Genomic DNA, 12500 nt, shown 5'->3' with positions numbered 1-12500 from the left:
CATTTACCTGAGGACCGTACTTAAAGGGTTAGTTCAGCCAAAAATCACAGCACACACATAGTAACACACAGTTTAAGATATTTTAGATTTAGTCCGAGGAGTATCGAATCGATTCATGATTCGGATCGCGTGTCAAACTGCTGAAATCACGTGACATTGGCGATCTGAATCATGAATCGATTCGCTGATTCATAACCGTTTGAATCTTTATTTGAGGATTGAACACAAACGCGGAAGAGAAGCCAATGCTGAATAAAGTCGTAGTTTTTGTTATTTTTGGACCCAAATGTATTTTCGACTCTTCAAGAGACTCTAATTAACCCACTGATGTCTCATATGGACTACTGTGATGATGTTTTTATTCCCTTTCTGGACATGGACAGTATAGTGTGCATACACTTGCATACGCTCTCGGACTAAATATAAAATATCTTAAACTGTGTGTGAAGATGAACGGAGGTCTTACGGGTGTGGAGCGACATTAGGGAGAGGAGTTAATGACAGACATTTCATTTTTGGCTGAACTAACCCTTTAAGTTCACTGTTTGAGTCTCTGTGCTTTACTGGAGTATTATTCTTTCTGTAAACTTATGACTTTACCTTCGCTGCATCTGAAAGACAAATATCGTCCTCTTTACTCCTCTACATTTCTATCAGCGAAGTGGAAAGTCGTTTCTGTCGCAGCTCTGAAAGTCAGTGGATGATTTTTTTCTTCTTTAAAAGGTGTTTGGGTTTTTGCAGAAAGCCTTTCAGGAATCACTCTTGTAGAGTCTCGTGAAGTTCAATGATTTCACAGCATTTATTAAACACTGATTTATAGTTTAGAGCAAAATGGAAGAAGACGGATGTCCAAATGCTCATTTAGTGGAGTATTCACATAAACAAAGTTGATTCTGTCTTCAGTGAAGGTGAACAGTGTGAGAATATCAGATGTGTATCAGTGTATTGGATCCGTGCATTCGGCCTTAAAGTGACAGCAGCTTTATAAAGAGCTTTGTAACTTTTCTACAAGTATTTAAATGAGTTTAAGTTAGTCGTCTGCTAGTGTGTCAGATGGAGCGTCACTGACTGGCTTAAACCATGATGGCATAATGTGCATTTATACAACTATAATAAAATAATGCGGCGACATAAAGAAGGACATTTACTTTTGATACTTAAGTACTTTTGAAAACAAATACTTCTGTACTTTTACTCCAGTAAAAATCAGTTTTTACAACTTGCACTTGTGACGGAGTAATATTTGACCAGCAGTACTGTTATTTTTACTCTAGTAATGAAGTTGTGTAGTTTGTCCAGCTCTGGTACTCGCAGTGCTTTTCACAACACAGATAGTTTTGCAGTGATAATAGGAGATTAATGGAAGACAGATTGTTCTGGATGAACAGCAGCTCTGGAGAAAAGATCCATTTTTGATTGATTCATTTCCGTTACAGATTTGTGTAAAACTTTCACAGTATTTTCTAAACGGAGTGTCTTTTTCCACATAATAACAATAACACAAGTGTGTATTCACACTAACTCCACCTAACAATGCCTGGTAGGGCCAAACAAGATAAAAAAGAGTCATCCATATTGAACGTTTTCTGCGTCGTAGTGAGTAAAGTATGAGGCTTAAAGATCTCGGCTTTCACACGATAGACCCGGCTCGCTCTTCTCCATTTTCCCATCACATATTACATCGGAAAGGCATTTACTTTCAATAAAAATGTAACGAATTCAAAGAAAATTTTCTAAAAGTGGAAATAAAGTGCCTGAGGAAATGTTTAATGATGATAAAGCATGTATTGTGTAGGGTCAGGGGTCGGTGTAGAGAGGGTTTTTATTGTCCCGTAAGGCGGCGTCCATTTAATAATTTATCATTCACACTCAGTTATTATTGCATCCTGTAACTGTACAACAATACTGAGGTGCAAACAGTATGTATCTGCCAAAATAAAGGGTAAATTACATGTAATTACTATTAATATTGCAAAGAACAGCTACTTTTATATGGTGTCAATAGAATATATCACTATTTGCACTGTATAAATATCATCAATCTCTAAGACTGTTATTTTCACATGGTGCAAATAACCGCTGGCTGTCGATAAAAACCGATTGTGAAATGTCTCCGTTAGCTCTGTGACTGTATTTGTTTCCTCTTGCGTTCAGTCACAGATGTTGGTCGGTGTAAACATATCCAGCCACCGCTCTGGACAGTATTTTACATGAAGAGAAGCGGAAGCGTGTGAGATGTTTCTCCCTCATCTGCCTCAAGGTCTTGAGAAAGTGTGGCCTTTCTCTGTCTAGCTTCCAGTATTCCTGCTCATTCTTTTGTCTTTTAATAAAGAAGTCTGTCTCGTCTTCATACCACATCATCTGTAAAGAATGAGCAACTTTTACCTGCACCAGGTGACCTGTACAGTTTCCATTGCAGTTTTGTGAAATATTCCTTTTTGGAAATGGCTGATAAAGTAATTTTTTGTGAAAATTACACCTTTCCATCGACCGTCGCAACTTCAATTTGAAGGGCATTGGAGACGCGTCTAGTGTTTGATGGCTTGAGAATGCAAACTTGTGAAATAGTTTTGAAACAATACCATTATCATCTTCGTGTAAACTTCAAAAAATACATGAATCTGTGAGAACGATGACGTGTTTAGGCTATAGGCAAGCGTGTTTGAAAATGTATGTGCGCAGGCATGTAGTTTTCCTTTACAAAATGTCCACCTAATGTCATGTGTGGCCTAGAAAATACAGCGTTTTTACAGCGCCTGCGGATGGATCCATGTGAATGGGAATCGCATGGCAATCTACATTCAGGCCAAGTGTCTCCATCTAATACGGCTGGAGATATTTCAGACCAAGCACACTCGGGCAGAGACGTCTGATAACGCTCGACTCGAGCACGTGTGTGAGAAGACATCTAGATTCGCTTCACGTCATGGGGAGTTCATTTGGCTTTGCATTCTCTGGGAATCAAACCCTTGCATTAAAGCGACGTGGACCCCGCAGAACCTCCCTAAAACACAGGCTCTCAAACTTTAGGATGCCAAGGACCCCCAAATATGATGGATCTTCAATCAATCAATCAATCAATCAATCATCTTTATTTATACAGCACTTTTCCAACGCCGATTGTGTCAGAGCAGCTTCAGTGTCAAACAGGACAATACTGCAGCAGAATTAGATTTGGCTGTACAGTCGTTCTGGAGTAAACAGTGATGTTATCAGCTTATTTTAATTTATCAGAGAGAGACAATGTTGGCAGATCAGCAATTATAGTTTATAGAATTAAATAATTCATTTTATTTGTATATTTTGTTGAATAACTTAGATCATAATTCCAGTGTTATAATAGTTATATAGTATTATTTAAGAGGGACCCCCTTCCTAATCTATATATTTTTATGTTTAAAAAAACAACATTTATATAAATAGTAAGAGTGACATTATAAATGCAACATATTGTTTCCAAACATAAATTGGCTTTACTTAATGTTGGATATTAGACTTGAAGAAGAATAATTTCAATTCAAAATAATTTATATAAGCAACTTTCACATTCAGTGTGTAAAAGCATCCTACATACCCCGTTAAGAATATCGCCTTACAACCCCAGCGAGCGAGATAAAGGAGACTATAGTGAGAAAAACTCACTTAAGATACTAAGCAAACATATACAAATCAAAAAGCAAAAACTCTCTTCATTTTGAGTTATTTTTCCCAAAACAAGACAATTACTTTTGCTTGTCTAGTAAATACTTCTTGTTTTAAGATTTTTTTTATGTTTGGACTAGAAACAAGACAAAAATACTGAGTGAGAAGAGCATTTTTTGCAGTGTGGGAATTAAACAGTGATCAGTAGACTTGTTTTGCTTTGTCTTTTTATTCTCTGAGCTTTTCTGGGGTTCCCTTAGGACCATCTGGAGGACTTCTATGGGGGTCCCCGGAGCCCAGTTTGCAAACCCCTGGCCTAAAACACATCCTCATTCAGAGCTCTGGAGTCCTGGGTGGATTAGAGACCGCTCTCATACAGGACCAGATCTTGCTCTACCGCTCTGCAGAGATGTGAAGTGTTGAGGAACATGCAGGACGCCGTGTTTTTACCGTGACCCCGAGGGCATTAACAAGAGTCGTTTAGAGGGGGTTTGGGTCACTGTAGGGTCATCTGGCACTCACAGAAATGCACATTAGTGTTGAAGTACTCCAGACCGGACATTTTTTGAAGGTCTTGTTTTAGTTTCAGATTTAGAGGACTCAGGATTTTATCTCAAGCCTACAACTGCGAGGATATCACTACATATCTGGTGCATTGTCTGATTTAACATCATTAATGTGATTTGATGTAAAACTTACTGCTTAAAATGCAATCTATAACTTCTTTATAATGTGATTTATTGTGTTACTGTGCTGCCGGGTTCAAAAGCAATGAAGCCTTGCCTCAAAAACGGCCAACTTTTATATATATTTATTTTATTTCGTATTTAACAGAATATAATTAAGCAATATTACAAGAACAAGAGAGCTGTTTTCATGAATATAAACGTGATTGTGAATGATATTGATTCATACAAACGTTCAATAAACAAAAAATGACTAATTTTAAATGTATCGGTTTAATAAATGATTCTGAGAATGTTAAATTATTGATGTTTTAATGTTAAATTAATCTGAGCATTATTAATGAAGATGTAAATGTACCATTTCAGATGCACCTTCTGTGCCATATTTTATTGTCCGTGATTGGTATCAGCGCTATAGTGTCTTACTAATCTAACTACATTAATTAATTAAATATGAGTCGTTTCTCAGATGGCAGATAAGGATCTCTTAGATGACTTTAAGGAGTGCTGGTCTGGTCTTGGTCTCGTTTAGGTGGTCTTGACTACACTAATGCACATGTTTAATAAAGCCCGTGAAAACCTCCATCATGCATTCAAAAAGATGCTGGGATAAAAATGGACAAACCCAGAAATTGGGTTGTTTGAATAGGTTCAAAACAACCCATATTCAACCCAACTTGGGTTGTTTTTAACCCAGCATTTTTGAGAGTCCTTCAGCACACCTCTCCGTAATTAAACAGCAAACACGGCATATTGTGTGTGTGTGTAATCGAATCAGAGATGGCTAATATTCCTGTGTATTAAGCTATTAATCTAATTGCTCATGAAGCATAAAATATGTTACGTAATTAAATACTCTCAAAATGATCCTACGCCGTATTAAAAATTACCCAAGCTGAGCAAATGTTGTCTCTGCGGCTGTTTGAGAGCCGGCGCTCGCGAGAGCAGCCTCGCTATCCTGACCTACAGCAAACCGCTGTCTATTTACATATAAAGGGATCTTTTAATCAAGCAAAGTGTTATTATATTGAGGCTCATTGAGCAGGAAGTAGAGGTGTTAAATAAAATCTTCTCTGCCCTGCCACCTTTGGGACGCCATACGTCTTGATTTCTCAAATGTCAGTGGCGCGGCGCCGGCGCGGAGCGTAATGGCCGTCTTAATCAGACGAGGAACGCAAGCGCATTTACACACGGCCCTACTTTAATGCCAACTTCCCGCTCCCTTCTGAAGATATTCCGATTCCCAGGGAAAAAAAAAAGAAAGGAAAGGCAGGCGGCTTCCCCCGGTGAAGGATGGCCGTGTCAGCCGCCGTCTATATCTCTCTCCGGGAGCGTAATGTACTGCGCTCTTCCCGTCTTTGCATATAAGATAATTTGGGCATCAATCCTTCCCCTGACGGATTTATGTCACTCCGAGGACAGTTTCACTTCTCCTTTTTTATCGCTTCACCGGAGCCCGCTTAATTTCACCCCGTCATCTTCTACCCCAGGAGATGCCATCCCCCCCAAATGTCCAACATTTGCATTGGCCGCATGAGACGAGGAGCGCGGCGATAAATAAATTCCACTTTAGTGCTTTCCTGCCTTGTTTTTATTCCCGGGAAACATCGCACGACCTGCGTCTCACCTGACTCGCTCTCTTTAGCGATCGCAGGACGGCCGTAAAGCCCAGCGTCAAGGCTGTTATTTTGGGATTTCAGGGGATTTCTGGCAGGAAATGGACAGGAAAGACTCCTGAAAGAAAGGCGGAGGAAGAGAAAGAGTGCCAGTGTACTTACTTCCCCCTTTTCTTTACTGTACAGACGTTACATGTAGTGCCACTGGCCGTCCATGCCCATGTTCATGCCCATGCCACTCATAGGACCTGCGGAGACACATTTCATTATTGTAGTAGATTGCATACAAAGTCAGTGCCGAGACGCGAATAGAGTAGGGTGACTGAAAATGGCTGAAAACCAGGACACTCGGACCGGCAATGAGATACTCAAATGATACTCGAAGTTTACTCAAAGATTCCTTATTCATTTCAATACATTTAAGGTATGCCCCCTCTGAATGGATAGAACATTGTTATATTAGGGCCAGAACATATTCTGGGAAAACAGGACGTTTGGTCACCCTACTCTTAGAAAAAAGGCTTCATTGTGGTTCTATATAGACCAATAGGGTTCTTTACTCAACTCCAAAGACCTTTTATGCTAAAAAGCTTCTATAATGATAAGAAAGAACACTTTTGGCCCTTAAAAAGGGTTCTATGTAGAACCTTTTATTGGTTATAAATTCTTATTACACGGCTCTGTGAAATGCTTGATTCTGATTGGTCAATCGCTCATTCCAGCGGTACGTTATTTCCAGATAACACACACCGCTCATCCGGGTACTGCGAGTTATCCTGACCGGTTCTACTTCTGTGCTTAACGCTGGCGCCATCTTGTGGCTTAAGCAGCCGTGGGTTACACTGGAAGACTTCAAGGCGGGTTTCCTTTATAACGTTTTAAATATGGATATTTTTCTGACACAAACGCATCGATTGGAATCAGAAGGCTCTATTAACCCATCGGAGTCGTGTGGAGCACGTTATTTGACGGACAGCTGCATTTAATGGACTTCAGAAACAGCTCCAACTACTGCTGGGATTAACGTTAGCCTGGACTTTTTAAATATAACTCTGATTGTATTTGTCTGACAGAAGAATGTCATAAACACCAATAATGACCTGAGGGTGAGTAAATCAGAGGCTTGGGTTCATCTTTGGCTGAACTAACCCTTTCAGCATTCATTCTCAACATTTAGCAGCGATAGATAAAGGCTTAAAGCAGTCTGGAACTGTTTTTCTTTGCGAAAGCTTTTGCGGAAGAGCTAATAAAATATTTAATCTCGAGACAATATTTAGTGTGTAATTTATTTGAGACTAGTAGGCGTGTAATAAGCGGATAATGTCCACCCAGCCGGTTGTTATCGCAGAATAAACCCCTTCAGAGTGACGCTCCGCTTCGCCTCGGGGTCCTGATCGCTCTGGAGGGGTTTATTCTGAGATAACAACCGGCTGGTGGACATTAGCCCTTACTTAACGCATGATAGAACCTTTTTATTTAACCAGGTAAGTCAGTTGAGAACAGGTTCTCGTTTACAATGACGACCTGGCCAACAGGCAGCATAAGAAGCAGGTATAATACAGTAAAAACATCAAATTAATACAAAAATACAGCGATCTTGTATCATTGACCAAATTCTTAAAAGAGGATAGAGAAATAAATGAACTAAGCTTTAAAGTCTGCTGCAAATTATTCCAATCGTGGGCAGCAGAAAACTGAAAAGAATAACGACCAAAAGCGATACAAGGCAAAAAAGGCTCTTCTTACTCAGTATTTTTGTCTTGTTTCTAGTCCAAACATTTAAACATTCTTACATTAAGAAACATTTACTAGACAAGTACAAATGATTGTCTTGTTTTGGGAAAATAACTCAAAATGAAGAGAGTTTTTGCTTAAAATAAGATAAATAATCTGCCAATGGGGTGAGAAAAATAATCTTGTTTTCTGTTTGAATTAAGATTATTTTTCTCACCCCATTGGCAGATTATTTTGCCTGTTTTAAGCAAAAACTCAATTAAAGGAAGTGTGTGTAAGATTGTGGCCTAAACTGGTCCTGCAATCCCTTTCCAATGCCTGTAGAGCGGTGTCTCCTCCTCCCCCTCCCTCTGAGTCGAGGTTGCCAGATTGGCTGCAGGATCAGCAGAACGTTTGTAGATCTGCAGCTGTGGGAACTAGAGCAGATCTGGCAACCCCAAACACTCCTGACTCCTGACTGGCAGTGATATCAGTGTTTGAAATGATTTCTGAATGTCTAGAGACATATCAGGGCCATTTTAGGATTCATTAAAATACATGGACCCACTTTATATTAGGTGGCCTTAACTACTATGTACTAACATTGTAATTAATCATTTAATAAACTGCACTTATTGTGTACATACATGTTTTTACATTGTACTTACATTTTAAAAATACCTGCATGTAATTACGTCTGTAATTAATTTCTGTAGTTACATTTGTAATTACACAGTTGGCACTTCCCTTACACCTAACCCTACCCTTAAACTTACCCTTATCACCACACCTGTCCCTAACTCTACCTGTATCCCACCTCAATATTAGCAAAGGTGTTTTGCAATACAATTTGAACACAGTAAGTACGTTGTACTTATTTTTTGGTGTAAGTACATAGTACTTAAGGCCACCTAATATAAAGTGGGGCCAAATACATTTGTTACACACAGTTCCTTTAATTTTGAAACTGAAAAAATGTAATTTTATTTGTCTAGTAAATGCATCTTGATTTAAGATTTTTTTGATATTTGGACTGGAAACAAGAAAAGAAATCCTAAATAAGAAGAGCATTGTTTTCCAGTGTAGTGGAGGTCTGTGTGACTGCACACCTCGGGTCTCTGAGAAACACACACACCACTTTATAAAGCCCAGTGGTGTGTTATCTGTGCGCATTTTTAGCTAATCGCGTGTATGTCTACACTGAAACAAACAACTGTGTGTGTGTGTGTGTGTGATGGGTAGGTTTAGGGGCTGTGTGTGTGTGTGTGTGTGTGTGTGTGTGTGTGTGTGTGTGTGTGTGTGTGTGTGTGTGTGTGTGTGTGTGTGTGTGTGATGGGTAGGTTTAGGGGCTGTGTGTGTGTGTGTGTGTGTGTGTGTGTGCGTGTGTGTGTGTGTGTGTGTGTGTGTGTGTGTGTGTGTGTGTGTGTGTGTGTGTCTGTGATGGGTAGGTTTAGGGACAGTGTGTGTGTGTGTGTGATGGGTAGGTTTAGGGGCTGTGTGTGTGCGTGTGTGTGTGTGTGTGAGTGTGTGTGTGTGTGGGGTGGGGGGGGGGCAGTGCAAGTGGATACAATGAAACGGCGTTGATAAACACGCTAAAAAGCGATTATGTGTCTTGATAGCACACCAAAATGGCATAAGAACTGGCATATCACACATCCGCCATTTCAGGAGCTCAGTCTGCAGAAGCTCTCACCTGCCGGCCGGATGCCCATGTGCTGCTGTCCGTCCAGCACGAAGCTGCCCATTGGCTGGCCCTCCGGACTGTACGCCGCTCCCTGGCTCACTGAAGGATCAAGAAGAAAACCTGAGTGAAGTCAAACGTGGACACCAGGGGAAGAAGAGAGAAGACACACCAGACAATCAGCGAGTATCCCAAACACACACATACGTCTTCTGTCATTCTCCAACATGCAGAAGCTTACGGCGACTGTCCAGCATCACACACACTTCCTGGGGTCAGTCGATCATAACGAGATTTAGAAACCGTATCCCAGTATTCGCTGCAGCAATCCTAATACATTCAACCTCTCAAATCGGCACTAGAACAACGTTATCAAGCCAATCAAGACCTACACTCTCAGAAGAAGAGGTTATATTAGCGCTACGTATCGGGACCCCTAAAAGGTTCTATATAGAGCCCTTTTTAACGAAGAAACAAAAGAATCCTTTACACTCTAAAACATGCTGAGTTGTTTTAACCCAATGTGGGGTCAAATATGGACTAACCCAGCGATTGGGGTGTTTTAACCCAGTGATTGGGTTGTTTTAGTCCTGCGGTTGGGCTAAATATTTGCTTAAGACAAACCAATCACTGGGTTAAAACAACCCAATTGCTGGGTTAGTCCATATTTGACCCAACATTGGGTTGTTGTTTTTAGCCAGAATTTTATAGAGTGTAGGCTTCTTTGTAACCAGGAAAAAGGTTTTATATGGAACCTTTTAGGGGTTCATTCATTATCATTTGTTTTGTCCTTTCCTGATTAAATATTTCATATTATTGACAAACATTTCACTGAATTAATCAGTTTATTCAAATTCATTCATGAATGCATTTGAATGATCACAAAACTTAAGGTATGGGGGTTAGTATATATATATATATATACGAAGAGTGCCATTTCAGTTTTTCTCCTCCAAAAATCATCATGATTAAACTGATATTAAATTATTACAAGTTTAATATACTACACTCTACACTACAAAAAAATTGGGTAAAAAACAACCCAATGTTGGGTCAAATATGGACTAACCCAGCAATTGGGTTGTTTTAACCCAGCAATTGGGTTGTCTTAAGCAAATATTTAACCCAACAGCAGGGTTAAAACAACCCAATCACTGGGTTAAACCAACCCAATCGCTGGGTTAGTCCATATTTGACCCAACATTGGGTTGTTTTAACCCTGTTGTTGGGTTAAATATTTGCTTAAGACAACCCAATCACTGGGTTAAAACAACCCAATGTTGGGTCAAATATGGACTAACCCAGCAATTGGGTTGTTTTAACCCAGCGATTGGGTTGTCTTAAGCAAATATTTAACCCAACAGCAGGGTTAAAACAACCCAATCACTGGATTAGTCCATATTTGACCCAACATTGGGTTGTTTTAACCCTGTTGTCGGGTAAAATATTTGCTTAAGACAACCCAATCACTGGGTTAAAACAACCCAAATGCTGGGTTAGTCCATATTTGACCCAACATTGGGTTAAAACAACCCAGCATTTTTTAGAGTGTAAATCTGAATTACAACCACAAAATGTAGCAGAATAATGTCATATATGAATGAATAATAGCCTAAAGAACTTTTGTGTCAAAAAGGGCTCTTTCTTGTCTTTATAGAATTGTGTTTTTAGTATAAAAGGTTGTTTGTAGTCGAGTAAAGAAGCCTATGGGTCTATATAGAGCCCCAATGAAGGCTTTTCCTAAGAGTGTGGAGAACTTCTCTTCTGTTTCTGATGTGAATTCACGAATGCGTTCGCAAATCACCTTCTAATGTAGCGTAACACAAAGAGAAAGCAGAATTACTGTAAAGTTCTCCTGTGGCCGATTAGCATCGAGACGCACTAATGTTCCTCCAACCAGCGAGATGGAGAAACATCCGATTAGATTCAGTCTGCTCTCGCTGTGGCGTAGAAATGCTCACGGACATGGACAGTGTTGAGAACATTAAAGAGGATGAGATGAAGATGTTTACCTGCTCGATTTGACTGGTCAATCATCGGCTGCACTATTCTTCTTCTGGCATTGATGAACCTGAAAACACACAAGAAAAAACACGACCAGTTACGTCACAAACCTCGCACGTAACTGATGCTACACACTCAGCATCAGTAGCATTAGCAGTGCACTGCAAAAAACATGCCACCTGAAGTTTAGCCAACTTGAAATGTGAAGTACTAAGTGAGATCTTGGATATTTGAGTTGACTAAACTTAAAAAGTAAGTTTGAGAAAGACCTTTTTTTACAGTGTGGTAGACCCAAATCTGGATTCGGCCTGCAATGAGCTGGTCTCGGCTATATATAGACCATATGGTCACGGGCTTGTACTTGAGATGGACTCGAGAGTTTTTAAACGTTTGGATAGTTTGGTTTTGTGAACGTTGAGGGAACATTTCATAATTCTGTAATATAAGAATAAAGAGTAATATTAGAAAACGTTTCATGACTGATAGCATTATTAGCATTAGCACTGCTGTACACTGAAGAATGTTGTTTCAACTTAAAAAGTAAGTGTTCGTGCTGCCCTAAAATTAAGTTGTCCGCTTGAAATGTGAAAAACCTGGATATTAGAGTTGATTTAACCTAAAATTTTAAGTCAGCATTAAAACACTTCATTTTTTAAGCTGAAACAACACTAAACGTACTCTAGGTAGAACAAAACCAGACTCTGATTTAAGTCCATCTCAAATCTGGACCTGGTTTGGACTCCAATGTTTTCGTCTCAACTATTTATAGAAAATATGGCCATGGACTTAGACTCGAGTCAGCGTTTTTAAACGTTTGGATAGTTTGGTTTTGTGAACGTTGAGGGAACGTTTCATTGTATTATTCTTCAAACATTCTGGGAATGTTCCTTTCGAATGTTCTCTGAACGTCACTTGTAAAATTTAAAAATGTTAAATGAACGTCCAACTAAAATGCTTCAGAAAACAATAAAACGTTTCATGAACGATAGCATTATTAGCATTAGCAGTGCTGTACACTGAAGAATGTTGTTTCAACTTAAAAAGTAAGTGTTCGTGCTGCCCTAAAATTAAGTTTAGTCAGCTTGAAATGTGAAAAACCTGGATATTTGAGTTGATTTAACCTAAAATATTAAGTCAGCATTAAAACACTTCATTTTT

At 39.4% G+C, this 12500-nt stretch overlaps 1 protein-coding gene across 4 annotated transcripts in view; it reads right to left on the bottom strand.

The window, feature by feature from the left end:
* Positions 1-12500, bottom strand: part of meis2a (Meis homeobox 2a) — a 107882-nt gene that overhangs the window by 568 nt on the left and 94814 nt on the right. For 3 of the 4 annotated variants that reach the window (XM_067456286.1, XM_067456284.1, XM_067456285.1), the window contains exons 10-12: positions 11351-11409; positions 9351-9461; positions 6107-6192 (exon numbers count right to left, since the gene is read on the bottom strand). In XM_067456286.1, the coding sequence (XP_067312387.1) occupies positions 6134-6192; positions 9351-9461; positions 11351-11409 (229 nt within the window). In that variant the 3' untranslated portion in view covers positions 6107-6133. The remainder of the gene's footprint in view (positions 1-6106; positions 6193-9350; positions 9462-11350; positions 11410-12500) is intronic. The other variant, XM_067456287.1, reaches the window with a different exon arrangement.

Source organism: Pseudorasbora parva, chromosome 10 (genome assembly GCF_024679245.1).
Source record: "Pseudorasbora parva isolate DD20220531a chromosome 10, ASM2467924v1, whole genome shotgun sequence".
NCBI classification, from domain to species: domain Eukaryota; kingdom Metazoa; phylum Chordata; class Actinopteri; order Cypriniformes; family Gobionidae; genus Pseudorasbora; species Pseudorasbora parva.
The sequence above is the reverse complement of the archived record's forward strand: the minus strand, read 5'-3'. Positions and strand labels throughout refer to the sequence as shown.